Source organism: Rattus norvegicus, chromosome 3 (assembly GCF_021556685.1).
Source record: "Rattus norvegicus strain SHRSP/BbbUtx chromosome 3, alternate assembly SHRSP_T2T, whole genome shotgun sequence".
NCBI lineage: Eukaryota > Metazoa > Chordata > Mammalia > Rodentia > Muridae > Rattus > Rattus norvegicus.
The window spans coordinates 60,159,807-60,183,271 of NC_141536.1; the positions used below are offsets into that span (position 1 = coordinate 60,159,807).

The 23,465-nt window shown below is 44.9% G+C and overlaps 1 protein-coding gene across 3 annotated transcripts in view; it reads right to left on the reverse strand.

Moving 5' to 3' along the window:
- The window catches only part of Pde11a (phosphodiesterase 11A), a 370,466-nt gene that overhangs the window by 46,391 nt on the left and 300,610 nt on the right, over nt 1-23,465 (reverse strand). For all 3 annotated transcript variants that reach the window (NM_001127480.2, NM_080893.2, NM_001127481.3), the window contains 3 exon segments: nt 9,282-9,382; nt 12,628-12,718; nt 21,289-21,398. In NM_001127480.2, coding sequence (NP_001120952.1) covers nt 9,282-9,382; nt 12,628-12,718; nt 21,289-21,398 — 302 coding nt within the window.

A 23,465-nucleotide genomic window follows, 5' to 3' on the forward strand; every position in this document is an offset into this window, starting at 1 on the left:
TCCAGAGTCACAAGGTGGGGTCATGAAAGTGGGTATGGGTGGGCTGGGAGAGTGGATACAGGGCAAGACTGTGGTATCTGTCCTTACAGTGTTCTTACATGAAAACCATTTGTCTATAGTTCATTTTAACTTCAGAGCCTTAGGCTGGAGCCATGGTTGGGTGACTAGAGAGCAGGTGCTGCTTAATCAGGATGACATGACCCACATAACAGACCAGGTGTCCCACAAACGCCTCTAACTCCAGCTCTAAGAGATAAGGCATCCTCTTCCGGCTTCTTCCCATACAAGTGCAGCTACATATGTACGTGCTTAGACACACAGCATATACACACCACACACATGTCAATCAACCAGTCAATCATCAAATCAATTAATACATTTTAAATAAAATAAATCTTTTAAAATGTAGGTCCTGAAAAGACTTCCGGACTTTGGCAGGAAAGTCTTGAGAAGGGAACTAGAAAAGCAAAATGTGGGTGACAGTTTCAATTATTATGACTAAAGAAAAAAAAGAGTTGTTTGTTTTATTGGTTTGTTTTTGAGCCAGGAGCCTCCTCCACATGTAGCCTACACTGGCCTCAAACTTGAGATTATCCTGCTCCAGCTTTCTGGGGTCATGCTCTGTACCACTTCATGTATGTTTAATTGTTAAGTGAAGTTTCTCTTTGGCTTAAGCTAGAAATTGGGCCAGACAAGGTCACAAAAGGGATCACGTGTTTGGTATGGTGTTAAGAGTCTGAGCAGACTTGGCATGCTATAGCAAGTCAAAGGGTTAGACTTGAATGTCAACAACGTTGGAAGATAACACAGCACAAGAACACAACCGCTCAACCAGCGCACAAGGCCACAGGGCAAGGAGGTGCTTTGAGGGAACTTGCTGCAGTCACTCTGTGCTGCGACTGCAGCCAGAGCACTCCCCAGGCAGCTGTGTTCACTTCCCTCTCTTCCCCATGGCCCTGGATCCCTAAAGGTAAGAGCCACACGCATCTTACTTCACCTATGTATGTGTCCCCAATGAGGAACACAATGCCTGGCGTAGTGGATGCATCGGGGTTGGAACTTCCCAATTTCTATTTCATCACCGTGTCACGGAGAGGTGATATGTATGTGAGTTGTCCAAAGACTCTTTAGACTTTGTCAGGAACTACTAAAACCTTTGCCTACCAGCACACCATAGACTTTCTGTCCTAATGTTAGAAGAGTTTCCACCGGCTACCTCATCTGGCTGTCTTAAAGTACAAGAAAGACGGCGATGAGTTAAGTTCCACACGGACATCTTACTGTTCATTATTCTTTCCAATCTCGAGACCGGCTGGACAGTGGACTGTGGAAGTTGAATACCCAGAGCCCAGTGAGTTCTTAATAAGCACCCACTGAATGGTGAATGAGCCAGCGTTTCTGAATAGCACTAGCCTATTTATTGAATTCACACTGTATATTTTAATAATTTATCTTGATATCGCTGTAACTTTGCAAAGTAAGGTTAAACTATTATTCTAAACAATCTAAAATAATTCAGTACGGATGACTGCCATCAGACGCTTTCGAGACATGCGACCGACTGCAGCCCTTTGGAAGGACACCAACAAAGAAGCCTTTGACATTCCCCATAACTGCTGATGAAGAATGCTTGCAGAGCGCAAGAGGAAGTGGCAGTTTTCAAGCTGAAGAGTGATCTGCTTCATTTATGGAGCCAGTCTAAAAAGCACTGGGCACTCGAGTGGCTGCGTAAAATCTGAATAGTTTAGTAATTTCCAGTTTAAAGAGTAGTCTGAAGCAATTTGACTGTTTGCCATGGAGACCAATCAGGGAATGCACAATGAGTTCTGAGCATGTCCTCTCTGTGAGCCTCGGCACCCCTGTCTGATGAGATTGGATGCCTTTCAGGGTGGTGGCCATAGACAGTCAGCAACCACTTCTGTCAGACAGAAGACTCTGCCTATAGGTTAATATGAGAAACCAAAGTCATAAGTTTATATTTTGGGCACTCATTATGTCAGGCAATATGTCAAGTTTAAGGGCTCCAAGAATTAGCTAAAGAGAAAGATGCATAGCTTTCATTGTTACAGAAGACACTACACAGCTTGTTGAAGGAGGAAAGCCATTGACCCTGTAAGCTACAGTAAGTACCAACCTGGCGAGATGTACCCATTTGTGTAGTAGTGGCATGAATGTTGTGGGATTCACCAACAACTCTTTGCTTGGATCTAAAGTCTGCTTCACAGAATGAAACTCATGCCTGATACTACGAACCTGGCCAAGAACCCATGGCTAGGGAGCTCCAGTGCCCTAGGAAAGAACCTACTATTATTTTGATAAATGAATGCAGAATCACTCTGAGTGGTAGAGTCTTGGCTGGCCTGGCACCTCTTGTGTTTGAAACGCAAACATGCATTCACTGGAGTTACCCCTGCCACTAATGCCTAAATGTTTTCAGGATTGGGCCTTAGTTTCCCTTCATTACTCTTAAACTACTAATGAAATCATGACAGAGGGAATGGCAGAGGGGGTAAACCCATTCTGGAATCCAACTGCCTGTTTAATCCCAGAAGTACCATTGAATATCGGAAGCAATTAACTGAAGCTCTCTGGACCTCACAGTCCCCATTCATGCTATGGAGTTAACAAGATTATCTGTGTCTAATGAGCTGACGAGATGGCTCAGGGGGCAAAGGTGACTGATGTCAAGCCTGATTATCTGACTTTGATTTTTCAGACCCGCGTGGCGGAAGGAGAGGACAGCAAGCTGTTGTCTGGCCTCCTTGCATGCCCCGTAGCATGCACACACACACCCAGACACACAAGTGCACGTACAAAATAAATAAAAATGTAATAACATTTTAGTATTCCAAAGATTGTCTGTCTCCTCAGACTGCTTCTAGAATTAAATGGGATGTATGCATGCACAGTGCCTAAGTGAGCACTGGGGACCTATCACTTCCTGTTTTCATGACTAATTGAAGAAGTGGTCGTAGTTCATCTTTGTTGGCTAGAAATAGTACAGGTATCACAGGGCATCTGTGGCATCTCTGAAAGCTTGAACATCTGTGACTGCAGATCTCCTCCTCTCTCTGCCCACCCCTAGTGTCATCTTTTATGGTGCGTATTTTACGAAGTTTCTGGCTGAATGATTTCTTTTTTATAAAGTGCTTTAAATCATTGGAGCTCTTTCCTATAAGCAATCTCCGTTCACTGTCACTGGGCCTGAGTAAAGTGTCCAAACTCACAGTTCTGACAGGGAAACCAAGGCAGAGAGGAGTTGAGTGAGTGACTCTCTTACGGTCTTGTAGCTGGTTCTTGACATAGTATATCCAATTTTTGCTGGCAAAATTATTATTGAATTATCAAGGCTTTATTAGATGGAGGACTGATTAGATGGAGGACTCAGAATCAGGCACAGGAAGTCAATTAAAAAATGTTCGGCAGCTCAGTTTGCAATGAGTGGGAAAGTCAGACTGAACAATCAACCCTAGACGCAGGGCATGAACCTAGCCATTCACCACAGGGTTTCGCTTGTTTGTTCTTGTTCAACAGTTGTATAGGTCCTTTCCTGTGTGCTTTTGGCTAATGGACTCAAGAATACCCACCACCATTAGGAAAGTCTCTAGTGTGGTTTCTTTGGTGTCTCTACAGTCCTATATATCTCATGTGTTTCCCTTCTGGATCATGACAGGAAGTCTTGTCCCCCTAAGAATGAACCCTGAACTTTCTCAAAGGGTAGAATCCACTTCCTGTCCATCTGTGCATTTCTGAAGTGACTTTCTTCTTCCTAGAGTGGCTTCCTCTATAGTTTGATCAATTCCAATACAACTTCTTTATTTTTTATTTTTTAATTTTTCTTTTTGTGTAGCCCAGGTGACTTCAAATTCATGGCAATTACTCTGCTTTGGCCTCCCAATAGCTGGGATTACAGAATTGTGACACCACACCTGTAATCACAATTTCTGATTTGAGTAGGAAAGGCAAAACAGTCAATGATAACTAGACCTCTAGAATGAGTCAAAGGAGCCATCTTGGATCCTCTTGGTCACACCTTTCTCCAGCGGTCACTAGGGCAACTGATACCACAACCCCTGCCATTGCTGCCATGTGCAGAGCTTACTAGTGTCCCAGCATGCTTAGACTCCACATGTGTGGACCTGGAGACAGTTGTAGAACTTTCCAGGCCTCAAGTACATATGATATGGAAGTGAACAGGAGTTTGTAAGACTCATGGCAAATTTGGGTTCATGGGGATGGAGGATGGAGGCCAATTTGGAGACGTAGCCTATGAGACTTTTAAGATGGTCCCTTCAGGCTCTAGCCCAGCTGACTATTGTGGTGACCAACAGGGAGGGCTATGACCTCACAATGGCTTCCCTGTTCCAGTCCTTCATCTGTTCTACTCTTATCTTTGAGGCTCTTTTCAAAATTAAACTAAGTGTATGCCAGCCTTTGCCTCCAACTGCACTTGTGGCAAGGGGATCCAGGTAAGTTATTCAGTTAAATGGATTGATATTAACTAGGTTGGGTCAATGCTGTTACAGAATGTACTATAATTCAAATGAAACTGTTTCTTGACTCATCCATTAGAGAAGGAACGGGGTGGTTGTGGGAAACCACCCTGAATCAAGGAATAAGGGCTCAAATTTTGCCAGTGGCTGCTTTTGTGACCCACGCTAAACCATTCAACCATCAGTGCCTGGTCTGCAAAGTAGGGGTAGCGGAATGAATGATGTCATCTGTAACATGCCTTCTGGTTCCCTCATTGTACACTGGTGAAATATAAGCACCTGGGTGCATAGTAGCTGCCTCTCCCTCATTAACCCAAGGGATTGTTTAGGTTGAAAATATGGCCATACTTTAATGCAACTTCAGACCAGCACACCGATCTGTCCCCTGGAGGTCTAGATTAGAGAATGAGCTATTCAGAACCTCGAAGACAATAATGCTGACAGAAGGGGAGCGCGGCAGCTTCTGTGGGAGTCAGCAAACATTAGCAGGGGCTGCAGCTGTGAGATAAGAGCAGAGTAATGAGCAAACGACTGGCAACCAACTTCCCTGACTGCATCCCTCGGTCACTTAGTGACTCCTTGCATCCCTAACAGAGCTTGATAAATGGACGCCGAGAACTGAGAGTGGTTTTCTTCCCTCCTTTTGTCTTTTTAGGAGTTACTTGGAAACTCGGTTTAGAAAATGCTTCTATTTTGAGAAAAATAACACAAGTGCCAGGGAGAAAAAAAATAAAAGCGTCATAATATGGGTTTTCCCCATAAATCCCAAATCCAGGAGCATCAGTCTAGAAAAAGATGGGCAGCCATGATAGTAAAGGCAGCTCCGGTCCACGGAACACGTGGAACAAACAGGTTGTGAAGCAAATGCGGTTGTTGACGTCTCCACACATAAGACATGCAATAGATGTAAAGTAGGTTATGACCGTTCTACACATGAGGGAGAGCATCTCAGAGGAAAACTGTGTTTGGTGACACATAGCTAGTTAGCAACAGAGCCCGGAGTTTTAAAAGCTTATATTTTTGTTTTAATTAAAATTTTTATGTGTTAGGCTGGGAGATAGTATAGTACTTATTACACAAGCATGGGAACCTGAGTTTAACCCCAGTCCCCATGTTAAGGAGCTCCGTGTGCCTTTTCTTCCTATTTGTGCCTTGTCCAGCCTTGGTGTGATGGTGGTGTATGTCTGGTCTTATTGTAGCTTCTTATGCTTAGTTGATGTTCCTGGGAGGTTTGCTATTCTGAGGGGAGGAACAAGGTAGATTTGGGGGAGAGGGGAGGTTAGGTTCGGGGGAAGGAAGGGGGAAGACACTGTGGTTGGGATGTAACATAGGAGAGAAGAATAAAAAATAAAAATAAAAAGGGAGCTAGGTGTGGTGGGGCACGCTTTGTAATCCTAAGGCTAGTGAGAGAGGGAATCCTGGGTTCCACGGGCCAGCCAGTCTACCTTACCTGGTAAATTCCAGGGCAATAAGAGACCTTGTTTCACTAAAACAAGGTAGACAGCATCTGGAATTGACCTCTAGCATCTGTGTACATGAACTGTGGTTGCATGCATGTGCACGCGTGTGCATGTACACACACAATATAAAAAATTCTTTAAAAGGTTTTTACATGTAGTGTGTGTGTGTGTGTGTGTGTGTGTGTGTGTGTGTGTGTGTGTGTGTCTTGAGCGTGCATCCATTTGCTTTGGCACATGTGAGGAGGTCAGAGGACAACCTGAACAAGTGGGTTCTCTCTTTTAGCATGTGGATTCTGGATTCAAACCCAGACAGTCAGTCATAGCAGCAAGTATCTTTACCTGCTGAGTCGTCTCACTGGTTGTGGATATAAATAACCTTATGGGCCACACGATTAACACGTCAAGAGTCTGAAAGGCAGACTCATCTTGCTGCCTGTGGTCTTTCGACTGAACTTCCCGATGCTTCTACTCATTTTTCTTTTAATTACCGGGTTTTCATTTTCAAGAACTTTCCTCTCCATGCTTCCTCGGGTCATTTCTTACTGTTTAATGGGCACAGCCTCTGGCTTCCCCGAGGGAATGAACTGGTTTTTCTCTTTATTACCTTTTGCTTCTTTCCTGCTTTGGCCTCTGTTTTTCATTAGAGGTTCATAAACCCTCTCTGATCTTTGATTGCCTGTTTGTGTGTCACAGGCAAAAATTAAAGACTAATTTGGAAGTGTGTGTGTGTGTGTGTGTGTGTGTGTGTGTGTGTGTATGTGTGTGTGTTTAGGATTGCTCACTAAATAAAAGAAAGTCCATTTAAATTTGAATTTTGGATTAAAGCATTCCTACCTAAGTATATTTCCAAAATTTAGTGGGCAAACACAGACACACAGACACAGGCAGACAGACGGACAGACGGACACACACACACACACACACACACACACACACACACCACACTTCAGCTGTTTGTTATGACTTTGAGGCTGATAACTTTGGGTATGTGATTTATAGAGCCCCTAACTTCAGAGTGACTGGGTTCTGGGATTTCATTTGAGAAAATCCAGAGTCTTGATCTATCTCAAATCCATCTATCTGAGACCTGCTTCTTATGCCTACTCTGTGCTTTTCCCCACGGCAGAACTCCCTCTTTTCAGTTCTCTGGCTTTTCCCAGAGATTTACAAAAGCTAGCTTGCTTGCTCATGGTGGTGGAGGACTTCTTAGTGCCCCTTAAAGTGACAAGCAGGCAATCTCCTTGTCTTAAGGTTTGAGGGTCACATCCACCTTCCATAGCACTTTGGGCTCCAAGCTCCCAGCAAAGCGCTGTAGAGCTGGCTGCTCCTCAGTGCTGCCGTCCTCTGAGGGCCTGCCATTTACTGCTACAGTTGGGTCCTCTAACCACCTTGTTCATCCTTTCATTCTCCACAGACGCAGCGACTATGGCAGTTGTGGTGTTCCCTCTCATTTTGTATTTAACCCTTTAAAGACATTTCATATCATTAGAGTTCCAAGGAGGAGAGAGACCTTTCAAGCCACTAGGTTTAAGGGGGATGGCAGAAAGAAATTTAAGCTGTGGCCAATATTACTCACAGCTTTTACTTCTTCCACTGTCCCATATAATAACTCACACAGAAAAATTCAGTAAAAATGCCTGTGGCAGGAATGCCCTTGTCCACACTGATATTTCCCCCTTCCTTTCTCCACTGTTAATTGAACTCCGTGGTGATTCAGAATAAAGTCCTCCTTTCCCAACATACCTTGAGGCTAAATAGAGCCACACAACCAGATTTTGACTAGTGAAACCTAAGTGGAAGTGTTAGGTGGCAACTTCTAGAACACCTTGGGAGATGGCCTGAGTTACCTCGTGTTCCTGTCTTTATCTATCTTCCCTCCGGCTTCAAGGTGGAGAGTAGGGATAGAGCTTGAGCCATTGTCTCTGGCTAAAAGGTGGACATCACGGGGAGACAGAGGAAGCCTGGCTCCATGAGGACCTCACTAGCTACTGTACCAGCAGATGCTGGGTCTCTGGAGGAGCTGTGGTTTAGGTTTTCTGTTTCCTACAGTTGACCTAATGACAGCTGATGCAGTGTCAGGTGCAGCAGGATTTTGAGGGAAAGCAGTGTCAGAGACAAAGCCTAAAGGTGGGTCAGTTCAGCCAGATGGTGAAGCAGGGGTGGGCATAGGATTCTATGTAGCACTGATGACCTGACTGTGGTATAAGGGACATGGCATTGTTTCAAAGGAGAAGATGCAGTTAAATATGACCAAAGCACACAGATACTATAGGGGAGAAAAGAAAGACAATAATGCAAAGAAAAGAGTGAGACCAGAGCAGTGGCTTAATGGTGAAGAATTCACCGTTTATGCAGAAGACCATAGGTTTCCAGCACTCAAACCTCGTGGCTCACAACTGCCTGTAACTTCAGGTCCAGGGAATCTGACACTCTTTCTCTTCTGGTCTCCATGGACATATGACCCATGAGCATACCTGCACCCCCCATATAATATACATATAGTAAAAAAAAACAAAAACTCTTTTAAAAAAGAATGGAAAATATAGAAGGGGAAATAAGGTTTAAGGGAAATAAGCTAAGTTTCAGGTTTTCTTGAAGGTCGGGTGGATGGAAGTTGGGGATACGTGGCTACAGTGCAGGGAGTTATAAAGAAGTATCCCAGGCCCTCCTACCTGTAGGTAACTCGCATCAGTGCGACAAAGGCATGAGGGTAGGAAGAGGATCTCAGCAGAGAGAGCAGAGTGTGGGTTACAGAACTCGGAGCAAGAAGAACCCTACAGAGGATCCGTGGGGAGGACAAAGGAAGATACCTGGCTGTTGGGGAACCAAAGAGTAGAACTTGGCATTGAGACATCAGTAAGAGTTTATGTCACTAAAGCTTGAAAAGAGCAGAAGTCTTCAGTGACCATTGACAGAACAATTTTGGTAGAACACAGGGGCAGACTCCACTGTTCTACATATAAATCCTGGAGAGGAGCAGACATGGGTTTAGGTCTCTAGTCACTCTTCCACCCATGAATATTGTTCATGACCATTACAGAGACAGATAACACCTGGACACAGTAGTAACATATGAAATGGCATGACCAGCACTTAGCCTCAGAGTCGTGAGATCCGAAGCAGGCTCATCAGTCATAAGAAAGACTTCAAACACGTCACTGTAGCACTAATCCTGCAGCGTATGCACCATGCTAATGAGCTTCATTTAGATGAGGGAAACACAGATAGCAGTGCTGGAATAATATGCAATGTTCAGCGTGGACCCTGGAATTCATTAAAGGCGCATGTTAGCCCCCATTTGTTAAATGGACTAGGTGCCGATACCTACTCGAAGTATAGCGTGAGGTCAGTGGCTAGTATCGACTGCTTCAGGAGCTGCATGAGGTCGCTGTATTCCTTGGAGGACAAATTAGCAAAGATGTTGTGACCCTGTAATGAGCAGGTAGAACATCACAAAACACACCATTAAACCTGTAGTCGATGACTGCATGCTTTTCCTCCATTAAAAAAAAAAAAAAAGAGAGAACATAAAATTGAAAGTTTAGTAAAAGCTTTCCTTTCTTATAGCTTCATTTTTATTTCTATTTATGTGTGGGCATATGGCTGGCTGGATGTGTGGATCCATGTAAGTGTATGCAGGTGCCCACAGAGACCGGACGAGGGCATCAGACTCTCTGGAGCTGGAGTTACAGGTGGTTGGAAGGTACCTGACTCGGGTGCTGGAAACTGAACTCACGTCCTCTGGAAGAGTAGCAAACACCATTCTTAACTGCGGGCCTTCACTCCAGCTCATAGCTTAATAGAAGTTTTACAAATACAGACAGATATCCTAGAAAGTGAGTTGCTTCAGGGGAGGCCCACCAAGGAGCACGTTATCATCTGTTTGGCGTGGAACTCTGAAACGCATGAACTTGCGTCATAACAGATATGGAAGAACATAGCCAAAGAGTGGGTTAAACATTTGGGATTTTTTGTGATCTAGAGACAAATACTACCTTCTGCTAGTAAAGACTTAGATGGCGTTCTAGAAACCCTTGCTGTGGTGACAAATGACTTTGAGGGAGAAAGAGGCCATTAGACTCTAGCTTCTTAGTGGGAAGATTTAGACAATAGTAGCTTTGAGAGCAAATAGAGACATTCGGGTAGACATGACTGTCTCGGCATCACTAACCATTACTACCTATAATGGGAGAGCCAGAGATGTGGTTAAACAGCTTTCAACACACAGGGGATGCCTCTCAGAGACTACGTCCCATGAAGAAGTGAGGAACCCTGCACTGAACTCTGGGGTGCTTTGATGAAGCCTGTGGTGGATTAAATCCACAGCCCCGGGTACCTGCTATAGCGCTAAGATGAGGAAGCCATTGTCTGGGTGCAGGGGGATTCTAATAATGACTTTTACCAAACAAAGACTGCAATACAGCTTCACCTCCATGCTGCCGGACAGCACTCCTGTTCTCTCCAGAAGCCGACTCACTTGGCAACCGCTTGTTGTTAGTGACATGGGGAGCCCTTCAGCAGCAGCAGCGTGACTGTCACTGACCTCAGGTACTTGCCAAGTCGGGCTTCTTGGATCTGCTTTTCTCAGCATGAAATATGAACTCATAAGCATCTGTGACCTGGGAACTGGACCAACTTGAACCCAGGCTTGAGAGCCAGAAGATGGTACGGAAGGAAAGGAGCAAATGGCTTCTTAAGAATGCACTCTTCTCCCTGAGAGGTAAATTAATTTATCCAGGGAACCAGAATATCAATTAGCAATTTCATTTTAATCAAGCTCTAGGTGACAAACTGCTCTGCTGAGCTAATTTATCTCATCCAGTGAACCCTCCACTCCTTGACTGTAGGATGTTGGTTCTATCTGGGACCAGGTCCAATATTAACAGTAGTTTTCAAGTGGACTCTCGTAGGTCTTATTCAGTGATTAGGAGGGCCGAGAATTCAAGGGAAACTAGGGTATGATTTTGCCCAGGTTTTCCTTTTACTTTGTCCGAGCCTCACCTCATAAAGCAGTTACAACCAAGTATTCTGGAGCCTGGGAAAAAGTAGTTTAAGGTTTTGGGGAGAAAATGGCTGGATTCAGCAACAGATCCAGTATCACCCAGTGAAAGAAGACAACTTTAGGGGCAGTCAGAGTAGAAGTTTGCATTCAGACAAGAGACCCCCATCTGCACTTGAAGGTCCTGGTTATTTTGTGACATGCTTTTATTGCTTTAAAAGGACATGGTAGATAGTACTGGTCTTGAGGAGTGCAAACTAGTACAAAGTTAGCTTGTATCAGTGCATTACTGAACATGCGAATTGGCCTTGAATGACAGCTTACAGCTGGGTTCCTGAATGGAAACGGGTCTCCCTCAAATACTGCTTTCGGCCTCAGTCTAGGGAACAGGTGAGCAGGGCATGGGTGGACACCCAGGTGTGGAGAATGAGAAGTCTGCAGCAAAGGTCCTTGGCCCTCTAGCTTCTGCATGTCTGTGTAAACTGGGAAGTGGGATAGTGGCATTTGCCTTTCTGATGGCAGAATGGATGGCAGAATGAACGGGGTCCAGGGGTTCAGAGCTTCCTTACACTTTTTGTCGGTCATTATCACTCGGAAGAAGCTGGAGTAGAGGCTGGCCAATGTGTCATGCTTAGATGACACAAACCTAGGGGAGCTGGGCTGTTTATGATCCGTGATTACAAAGGTGGGGCTTTCTGGGGCCAGAGGTAGGGACACATCACACGTGCCAGAGAAGACAAGCAAACCAAAGCCCCTGCTGTCTCTACCCGCTGAAGCTCTCAGCCGACACCTTTCTATTCCAGAGCCATAGCCGACAGGAAGCTGGCTCCATCAGGTCCCATGGCCCTTACTTACTCTTAAATGAAAACACAGGCCTTCTGGCCGGTTGCCCTGGCCAATCCCACATTTGGAGTGGTGGGTCTCTATTATGAGGTTGAAGGCTTTGGTTATATTATAATAGACCTGCTTTCTGAAGATAGTTTAGAGTTTAAAAAAAAAAACCCTCCATGTTTAGTGAAGCCATTCCAGCGAACCAGGGTCTTCATGGCCATAATAATAGTTAATGGTGTAGGCAGAGAGGTGACAAATAAGAGGGGACAGATGATCCCTTCCTGGCCTAAAAAAATCTATATGCCTTCAGAAAATTAAACAGATTCTTCCTGGCAAGTTAAAAACTCAGCTGCTGCAGCCAGAGCTAGTTACTGGTTTCTCTTTTTCTCTGCAGGAAGAGAGAAGCCAACGCCTAAGCCCTGTGTTGCTGCAGGAAGCCAAACAGGGCGCTTGGTTTTAGCCCTGGCCTTGGGGTTACCAACTTTCTTTCACTTTCAAAAGCAGGCCTACTAAAAACCAAATCAGAACTCATCTTTTATTCTCAGTTTCACTATCAAAGCTAGACTCTTACTGTGTGTCCTTTAACGAAGACAACATGAGGCTCCGTTAACAAGCAGTCTCCTCCTGTTCCCCTGTAAGTGAATCTGCATGGTCTCCGGTGAGGCCAGTGAATCAGCTTAGGAAGACCCGGAACAAGGTCTTTGACATGTGATAGGCTCACAAAGGGCACTGAAGTCTGAGTTTAACTTAAACACAGCCTCTCACTTCTGTGGATTTGTACCCGGCACAGCACAGAAAGAGTGGGGATCACTTAGTTGGAGGGGAGAAGTGGAGCAGGTCGCACCTCACTCTGAAGGATCATCACGGCGTGGTTAAAGTGGTGATGCTCTAAGGTCGCTGAGGTCCCATAGAGCTGGGCCAGTGCAGAGTCACTCCTGAAAGAGAACAGAAGGCTGAGTAGGCGGGACCCTTCAGCTCACCATTTCCCGTACCAGCTCTTTGGACTACTCTGCCTTTGGTGGGGGAGCATGAGCAAATGCGTTCCAGTTAGCGGCTTGTGGAGTTCATTCATCTTGCAAGAACTTTCTTTGTGTTCAGATGAAATGGGTGATATGCAATTAACGAGGGACAGTCCTGGGCTTTGATGAATTTATAGAGTAGTGAGAAGTAATATGTGATCATGAGCAAGTGAGCAATTGTAAAACACAGAAACATACAGACCCCACGTGCTTGAGTGTGTTTGTATGTACATGTGTGTGCATGTGTATGCATATTTGTGTGTGTGCATGTGTATATATATATGTGTATGTGCATCTGTGGGTATTTGTGTGTGTGTATATCTGTATATCTATATATCTATGTACATGGGTGTGTATGTGTAAGCATATATGTGTGTTATAACTTTTGCTTCCTGATCCATGTAGGCTTCATGAACTAAGCCTTATAGTTCTGAGTTTGCACAGAAACTTTCTCATGTCGTATGTGTTTGAATCTACTCTGAAAAAGACTTTGAGAATATTCTGCAGTGTCCTTGTTATTTATTCTACATACATTTTAACAATTCTCTATCGAGATTTCCTCACCCACTCTCGGATCTCAGTGTAGAAGACTAGAAAGCTCCTTGGACTTGAAGTCACAGCAATTCCTTCAGCAAGTAGCCTTGGGTGGTTACTGGACTTGAAGGTCCAGTTTCTTTGTCTCTAAAATCATGCCATCGCTGTCTGCCTCATCTGTTGTTTATGACACTACAATAAAATTCTGTCTGTCACGGTGCCAGGTAGGGAGTAGATAGGAGTCCACATTAATTATTAATAGATCATTAAAACACACACATTTCCATTTTAAATTAACAAAAAGTTCACTGATACCTAAGGGGGTTACTGTATTATCTATAAATTTCACGTATGTAGAACAACCTATCCCTCAACAATGGCAGTTCAGCATTTTAGAATGTTCCAACGGTTCATCTCCAAGTGTCTCTTTGGATTAGGATTTGGTCTGGAGAGACCCAGGGAATCAAATAGCCATTCTAGAAGATCCCATCAGTCTCTAGATCCCATCAGTCTCTAGATCCCATCAGTCTCTAGATCCCATCAGTCTCTAGATCCCAGCAGTCTCTAGATCCCAGCAGTCTCTAGATCCCAGCAGTCTTTGCCTGTTGCAGGAAGTTTGCAGCCTTGAAAGGACAGTTTGGCTTTAACTTGCAAAAGCTCGTAGCCTGCCCTGCTGGCGAGAGAAGGAAAGGCTGCACAAGAACGATTTCCATCCCAAGCTGCCTTGTGCTCCAGTGTGAGGTGACCCAAGGCTGCCATCAGTCTCAGGGATACAGAGGACATAGGATCCTTGGAGAGACTCAAAACTACTAGGAGAAGCGGCAAGGTTAGGTTGAGGAGAACTTGTGGTGAAGATGGTTGATGAGTGGATGGAGGGGACTGGAGTTTAGTCAGGTGCGTGTTATTTTCTGAAGTCTTGCCCAAGTTTACTACATCATTAGTTCAGGCTAATCTCATGGATAGGTTAACATTTAAGGTCAGTTGTCATTTGTCTTAGAAAGAATGCATGTCCATGACAAATGCATACAACATGACTGACTGAGATGCTGAGCTTCTGTGTGCCTGGCATGGAGTAGGTGCTTAAAAGTTACTTGCTCATGGAGCTGTGTGGAGAGATTATGGTTAAACCAGGAGGCTGGCCAGTAATGTTTGTGTCAGCATATTTTATAATGATTGTAATTTTACTAATAAGAGCCATCATCAGTAAGTGCCTACCATGTCCTGGGGATCACACTGACTATTTAATGCATAACACGACTATTGAGTCGTGATGACAACTATAAAATAGGAGTTGTTTTCTCACTTTATTCTAAAGAAACAGAGGCTTAAGAGGTGACATGGCTCTTAAGATCACACAGACAGCTAGTATCAGGTCTAGGCTTGAATCTAATTTGTAAGCTTCTCATTACAGTAGGAGGATGAGAAGTATAACACACACTTCTGATATTTGATGCTCTATTTTTATGAAGCTGTTGGCTCCCAGTAAAAGGAGCTTTTAAAACACTATTCGGAATTCCACTAGCATAGCTGTTAACCACAGGCTCCAATCCCAATCCCGGCATTCATTTCTGTTAACTAGTTCATTCTGGTATCCTTTGCTCATGGATGTGAGTTGCTGGGAAGAGGAAGAACATCTTATCTCTTTTTATTCCTGTTGGTTTAGCAGACCCTATAAACATTAAGCTAGCGAGATGTTCACAAGCCACTCAGTGTTTTCTTTGTTCAGGATGGATAAAAGGATGTTAGGACACTTTATACTAGGCATCCGAGGCTTGCTTTGCTCTGCGTTTCCTCCCCTTGTCACTGTGGTTTCAGAATATCTGTGCTCCAGTAGGATGCTCACAGTCTTATTCCTAGATTCTGTATTTGTTCCTTTCTAGAATTCCAGCTCTCATTCAGAAGATATGTACAATTTGAAGTTGAGTCATACTAATGTGGTTTCAGTGCAGGAAGACACTGGACTTCATTCATCCATCCATGTATGCATGATGTATGTTCCCATTATCAATGTAGCCAACAAGCACTGATGGCCATTGCTTTTGTCAGGTCCCGGAAATGTGAAATACAGATGTGTCATTCATGGGTCCTACCTTCGGGAAGCTCACAGTCTCCTAGACTGAGGTAGAGTTCCTTCTCTGATCAGTCCTGTACTAAAATACTCAGCTTCTTGTAGGCAAGAAGCCATCTTAGCAGCCAGAGAATGGAGCTGATACAATACAGTCACTGAAGCAATACGTCCATTTCACAGGACTTCTGGTGTGTACGACTGTATGTGGTTCCTACCAGTACTTCCAAGACTTAGAAACCTCCCAGTGCTTTCCTTCCTGGCCAAGACTCATCAGGAATTCTGTCTTTCCTGCTCTTAGGTCTTCACCTACTCTGGATGTCCTAGGATCACTGACAGCAAAGGCCAGTTTAACTAAAACAGAAAATAGACGTGATGACAGTAGATAAATCTGTCAGGGCTTTGTCAGTAAACATTCTGTAGACTATTACTTCTTTGAAATGACAAAAGATATGATGGGCTGAAGTATAAAGGGTTGATGTCAAATAACTTAGAGAAATGCTGGCTTTAAAAGCTCAAACTTATTGCAGGATTCCCCAGTGGCATCGATAAGTAAAAGACATGCACTGTGTGTGGTTCTACAGGGAGGGATATGACAGGCAGTCTTGTGAATCCTGACTGATCATAGAGCTCGTACTAAACAGCTCATGTCTTTCATGTAAACACTGCATAAACGTATACTCCCACCTTCAGTCATAAGAGAAGACTGACTTAACGCTGCATCTCATTTCAACTGTCTATGGTAAATGTATCCATCATCTGACCAGCTTTGGGCACATCCCCCATAGCTGCAGAAAGATGACCATACACATGCATATGTGTGCACATACATAGTGTAGGGGAAGAAGGAGGGGGGAAGACCGGTACTTTATAAATGTGAATATTCTTGATGCATGTTATTGCTTGGATCAACCCAAACACCAAAAGCTTTCATTTTTAGACTGTCAGTACACAGAAGGGAGATGTATTGAAAGGTAGAAGGGACAATTCTGTTCCTACAGACATTCGTCGCTTAGTGCAGACACTCAAAGTCCATGCATACCAAAGTGCAGCAGCTCCCACATATTCCTCGAGATGCATATTCTTTGAGGACGGAAAGCTAATGGCAGTGTGCAGCCGAAGCTTCGAGGAAACTTTAAAAAGGCAAACTATGAAAGGTAATTAGGAAGCTGGGAATTGCTGGGAGGTGGTGAGGAGTGGGATTAGGCTGTCAGGGCAGATTAATGTGCCCCAGTATTTCACTTCTGGGACCTGGCCGAAAGCGACAAGATGGGTTTTCATTCCCAAGAAATGAGTGTAAGAGATTATGCTAGAAATGAATAGGAGGGATCTCCTAGGAGAATGCGGTACAAAGCTGGGCCGAGCTGATATTTAATCATCAGGGGCAGCTGTAATAGAGAGGGGGATGAGTGGGCAATGCTGTCCCTGGAGAAAAGAGAGACGAGCAATTTCAGGGCACCGTGGTATTGGTGGTCTCACTACCGATTGATCATTCACCACACGCTCCCCGATACTTAAAAATTAAGGATAAAATATGAAAATGCAAAGGTTCACTTATCAGAAAGGCTAAGCATATAAATCAAATTGCGCTCTCACTAAAGTCATACTTTTTTATTGTAGGAGGCATTTTGCATTTTATATAGTAATTTGTCCCTTGCTAAAAGTCTCCCGTGGTTTTTTTTTTTTTTTTAATAGTCTTATGGATGACACAAAGGTAGCCTATGCTTCGCCACCTAACAGCTGCAGCATTTAAGTTCTGTTGCCGAAATCTTCCGAAAGGAAGGAAGGGAATAGGCTATGAAAAGTTCGGAGAAGGGGTTGTCGGCTTCTCCCAGAATGCCTAGCACAAGACCTTGACCCCAGAACATGTCCCATTACTAAAGAATGAAAGAGGACAAAAGGTTCCAGATTTCCTCCTGTGGATTTCAAACAATGGTACACTCACTGAAGAAATCTTGTTCTAGTCACTGAACAGTTGTGCCAACACTCTCTGACCTTCACATCAAATGGAATCTTAACTGAGGTCACACTGGCAATAAGTGTTGGAAATCGAAGCTTGATGTCCTTGACCAATGGTCAGCTACAAGCTGGGGATTGTGTGCAAGATAATAACCTGGTTTGAGGAGACGCTCTGCACCCTCCTAGAGCTTGTAGAGTTGACAGTGGGACTGGAGGATACAGAAAAGCCTGGTGATAATGACATTATTTACTTAACATCTGTGAAAGTTGGTCAGTCCTGGACAACTGACCTGAGACCTCGGGGTATCCATTTCTATTTTTAAAAGATCATGACATGGAAAGATGTGAAAGCTTTAACAGTTCCACAATTGTAACAGGCCTGCATTTTGAGTTGCTGGATGTCAGGATATATTTTAGTTTTCTAAAGCTTATCTGGCGAGATGGTCAACGAACTGAAAGCTCAGAATCAGCAGTCCAAGGGGGATGCCACGGAGTGAAAGGAAGCATGGGTGCGAAGGTTCAAGAGTGGCTTTTGGAACTGGACAGCCCAGATCCAATTGCCACAGCACCACTGGGTTGTGGAGTTTGGACAAGCTGCAAAGCGGAGACCGAGCTATCTACAGAAGTGTGGGCGAGGGCGTAGCAGAGTTAACAGTCAAATTACCACTTGCCTTGTCTTGGGGACTGGATTTTGCAAGAAACAAAAAAAGAAGAAAAATGGGCCTCATCAGGAAGAGGTTTAAGTGACACAGGAACCCTGACTTAGAAGAACGGACTGAGTACCTCCAAGTAGGGAAAGCAAGGGGGAGAGGCAGGGTTGGAGTCTGAGTCTTTTCTTTTTTAATGTTTCTTTTGGCTTCCCTCTCACTGTTATCTTCCTCCCCTGCTCCTTCCGGAAGACCGGCCTTCTTGATTCTCTCATCCACTTGGTCTGCGCTCATCATAGCTTCTCCTGACGGCAGACCCAAGTGGGCAGGGGGGGCTGCAGGTAACCGACGCAGTGTGTGACCATGCTCAGGAACATCCTACGGGCCCAACCTTTAATAGGTATGGCCTCTTGGTCTAATCCGCTGAGGGGAGGAAGATCTTCCCCATTCAGTGTGATACACCGACTAGCTGCAAGGGTCAGTGGCAGTGTGCCTTTGTGTACTCCCCTCTCTTCAAAAGAACACCGGGGACTTTATTCTTGGTTTGCTGGTTAGCTCTTCTTTTTGTACCAGTGGTAACATGATATCTGGCTGGAAAGAGAGTCCTAGAGGGAGACACACTAACAGAATGTCGTTGGCATGGAAAAGAGGAATTTTTGAAAAAAAATTAAGGAAATTCAAACAAAGTTTAAGTAAGAAGCTGTCAAAAGGAGCACATGGTATATACATTAGCAAGCTTTAAGCCTTTGCCACAGCATCAAACCTATGCATTTGAAGGCTATGTTTCACCATCTGCATCCGTAAGAGGTCACATTTATTTACCCTATTAGAAGGTATATTAAAATACATGCAATTCATCCGGTAACCATTCACTGGTTCAGCAAACATTTCCTGTGTGTTTATTATGTCCCTGGCACTGATGGGTTTCAGGTCTTAACGAAGAAGAGGAGATACACCAGAAAGTCAGCAATCAAAACGGAGCAGGGTGCATGCTTTTGAGAGGACATCGCCAGGGCACTATGAAGGCAAGACACAATGCTGAGGAAAGGGTGCATCAGGTAGACCCCTGGATGTGATGTGTTCAGAGAAGCTGTGGGAGAGGAGCAGGAAGGCACCAGGAGCTAGCAGGGCCTCACTGAGAGCGAGAGCCTTCAGGACAAGTCGGTGTTAAGCCCGAGAGATGAGCCGGGGTCTGATTTGAAGGAGCCTTAAGAGGCTAAACTAAGGAATATGAATATCTAAAATTTTCAGGAGGCCTGAGGATGAAGCATGAGTGTGATTTGAACATCTTTGTGCATAAGGAGGAAGTTTTCAGATTACCAAGAAGGCACGAGGAGAGCTGAGCTTTCTGCTGCAGCATGGGAAGCCCAAGGAAGCAGACGTTGCTCCAAGACTACAGCAGAGGGGCTGGCTCTGATGAGATGCGGTCGACGCTGCCTAATGACCCCTACATTCCCTGGGTTAGAGACTAAGAGAAAGGGACACAGATGAAGGGGAAGATTCAGAATTCGAGGATTTGGGGTCTTCCAGTAGGAGGCTCTTCCCATGGTTGGTAGAAAGCATCTGGAGATAAACACATGGGAATTACAGCTCTGAGCAGTGCATGAGGGCTCAGGAGTGGGGAGGTGATGCCCTGCACTAATAGCCCAGAGAACAGGAGAGCAAGGTGGGACGCAGGAGGCCTGGAGGCTAACAATGGAGGAAGGCTACATAGGCAGATAAATACCTTTCGTGAAGAAAAACTGAAGCAAAGTTTAGGAAGGAGCCAGTAAGAAAACACGACCTACGCAAGCCTGGCCAACAAAGGAGGGCATGAAGGGCTCCAGAGGAGAGAGGCACAAAGGTCCCGAGCAGAGCTGGACGTATCAGCTTCGGCGGTTCCACTGAGATAGGAGGGAAAAAGGGAAGGACAGATGGGGAGGGATAGATAAGTGTGGGTGGCAGGGGAGGAAATGGAGAGAGTTCTCAATTGATTGCCTCAATTTTCACAGTGAAGTAGGAGGCAAGGGGATCTGTAGAGTGGTGTGAGGAGGTAGTGGAGCTTCTTCAGAGCAGGCTGAGTGGAGTCAGCACAAAGATTGGTGTGGGGTCCTGAGCATGCGGCTGGGTTGAGAAGATGTATATCTGCTGTGTCCCATGCTCACATAACTGTGATATTTTCTCCCAGGGCTCTTTGACAAGTCCAGGCAGGGCGGCAGGAAATTGAATTGTCAGACTGAACTAAGGCTGGGTTTTTGCAGGCCGGATGTCATGGAGGTTTAAGAGGGTTGAGGAACTGTTGGGTACTGCGTATTGAGAAGTGGTGGGCTGTAGGATGAAGGATGGAGAGAGGGAGTCTCGGTCAAGACAGTTTGCTAGACCAGATCAAACACAAGAGCCCAAGACATCGACGTCTGACTTAGAGGGTGCTAGGGGATAAAAGGAATGACCAGCTGAAAGCAAGCGGTTGACTCACAGTGGGTTGTTGGGATTTCAGCTGGTGGAGATCTACCTTCTTGGAGAACTTTGAAACCTGTCATCTGGAAGCTAACCCCACCTCTCTATAGAAGCCTTTCTTACTGTTCTCTTCCCACCTGAAACATCTCTCACGGTCTCTGGGCATCTTAGCAGATAGCTAGTTCAAAGAACATTAAAATGTGACCTCGTGGCAAGAGTCCTGGGATTGAACTGTATCTCTAACATGCCTAAGTCCTCCGGCCCTTGCTACAATGTGAACCACCGAGTAGTGGCTTTCTTGACCAGATAGATTGGTCTATCCAGGTGACTCGTGTACAGGGCTGAATAGTCGATTACCCATACAGGGCCGAATAGTCGATTACCCATCCCTGTGTTTATGTGATTCCTTTGTCTGTTTCCATCTTTTCATGGGGTGAGGAATGGGTAGAGCAAAGCAATCTTTGCTTCATTAATCTTCCTGAGCCTGTTTTTATTCCAATCATCTCAAAAACCAGGCTTGAGAGTAGCAGGTCCAAGCAGCTTGTCATGGGATGGAGGCAAATAGGCTGAGAGGGGAAGAATGGGCCTTTGAAAAACTCAACTGTGCTCTCTGACTGAGGTCGGCAGAGACAGGCCAAATCAACAAGCATGACACAAAGGGCAAATTTGCAATTAAAAGAAGAATGGGGAATTATAAAGATGGATGGGCCATGACAGGCATCCCCAAGCCTGCATGGCCTTGGCCTCTGATGCCAGAAATTAATGCTCTACTCTTTAGCACTCGTCACCTTTGGCTCCGAACAGAGAGGCAAATGCATTAAAATCACAACAATTAGAACACTTACTTAGCTTGGAAGGCATTGTTGGTTCCCCTGTGGTCGAGGTCATGACACAGGCATCCCACAATCACCGCTAAAATTTCCACCTCGGTCAGAATCTCTTGAAACCCAGCAGTCTGGGAAGAAGGGGACAATGGCAAGTCAGTGCCAGGGGCAGAAAGGCGGAGCAGCAATCGGCTGGTCTCATGCCCACATCACTTAAGGCAATGATTAGCTGTCACCCTCTCAGATGACAGGCATTGAGTGGTCAGTTGCTCAGCCCAAGGTCCCCACCGTGAGGGATTAGCTTGCTGTTGTATCAGGACAGAGTGTCAGCCTGTTTCATTCCCTTTTTTAGAGAGAATTTCGGTGTTCACACCGATAGTCTGGGAAAGGCCTCGAGTGAAATGTGTTTTGACATTCCACACAGGAGGATAAGCGTTTCGTTTAGAAGTAGGAAGGTATGAAGGGACTTTCAAAACCGAAAACTCCCATCCCCAGCGACTACTCAAATGAGGGCCAGCAAACAGAACTAAATCTTGCTCTATAATAAATGGAGGAATAGAGAAGTACTCACATCTCTGTGTGATGATTTAGCTTATAAATCCCTTAATACACATTGGGCTGATGGACAGATTCAAATGCGTACAGGTAAGTCCTGGAAACTGAGGGTTAGACAACCCAGGGCTGAGGTTCAAGGGGAGGGTACACTATTCGGAAGCCATTGTTTCTGATCATGGTAGCCCTGTGAACTACGTGGCTGGGGTGTAATTCCTCCTGGAAGCGGTTGGACATCGTTACAGGCAGGCAGGAACACAGAACCAGTTTTCCAGCTCCAGCTCCAGTTGGCCCTTTCATTAGTTTGGAGGAGGAAACACACCTTTGGGAGAAAGATCTGTGAGCCTTCTCCATCTGAAGCGCTTGCTGCCCCTCCCCCTCACACTGTAAATCTCCTGTTCCACTCTATCAGAGGGTAGGAGGCGGGAGTTCGGTTGAAATGACTTTCCATATATGTTTCTTTTCCACAACTCTCAGATCACAGGCTAATACCTGTAAGAGTTTTAGGGCAGTGAAAACTTTTTTTTTAAATTAGTTGTGGTCTTAATACAGAAATAACTGAACGATGGATTGCCGCATTGGCAGTGCCATTTCTCAAAACCGACTTGGTTCCCTGACTAGGTTTGGAGACATGCATGACACTGCTTATACAACTGGAAATGTTAACAGAGCTATGAAGCAGTCCTCGCCAAAGCTCACGTGCACCCTTCACTTTAAAACTCGCTGGACATTTGCTTTTGTTCATTTTATTATTCGTAATACTTTCCTGAAGCCATACTAAGAAGCTTAAAGCCAAAAGTCTACAGTCTCCCTCACCGTTCATATTTCCTGATATGTAGATTTTTCTGATTTGTAAAGGCAACCAGATTCACTTGTTTAAGTAACTTGGTGACATCACTCCCATATCGCTACACAATATACATGCGTCTTAGCACTTGAGTATTTATCAAATATTTACAACGCATTCCTATGCTGCTAGGAATTCTAAGAATTTTCGTCCCCAGCTCCGAAAAAAAGAAAAAAAAATTTCAACTGCTTAACTTACTTTTTTTTTTTTTACCAGTCTTATGAGGTGATAGCTATTATTATCCTCAGTTGCGAATGAGGAAACTGAGTCACGGAGAGGCATCATCTTGTGCCTAAGGCTCACAGCTGATGCAGGGCATTGGGGAGCCTCTTCCTAGCATCCCTCCCAGAGTGCCTTGAAGCATCGATGGTATGGTGGTGGATGAGAGGTGGATGGTCCCTGCACCTCCCTTCCATTCCCAATGTGATCCATGCCCAGAGCTTTTGTCATGGTCACCCTATAAGTACTATCCACTGCCCAAGTGACTGATGCCCCGAAACTGTTTCTTTCTAATTTTTAAAATATTTTTCTTTTATTGGATATTTTCTTTATTTACATTTCGAATGCTATCCTCTTCCCCAGTTTCTCCTCCAGAAACATGCCATCTCCCCCTGCTTCTAAGAGGGTGCTCCCCCATCTACCTACCTACTCCCTCCCACTTCCCCGTCCTGACATTCCCCTACACTGGGGCATCGAGCCTTCATAGGACCAAGGGGCTCTTCTCCGATTGATGCCCAATCCGCTTATTTCCTGGAGTTCTTATTTCTTTGAACCAGCTATGCCTTCCCACATTCTATAT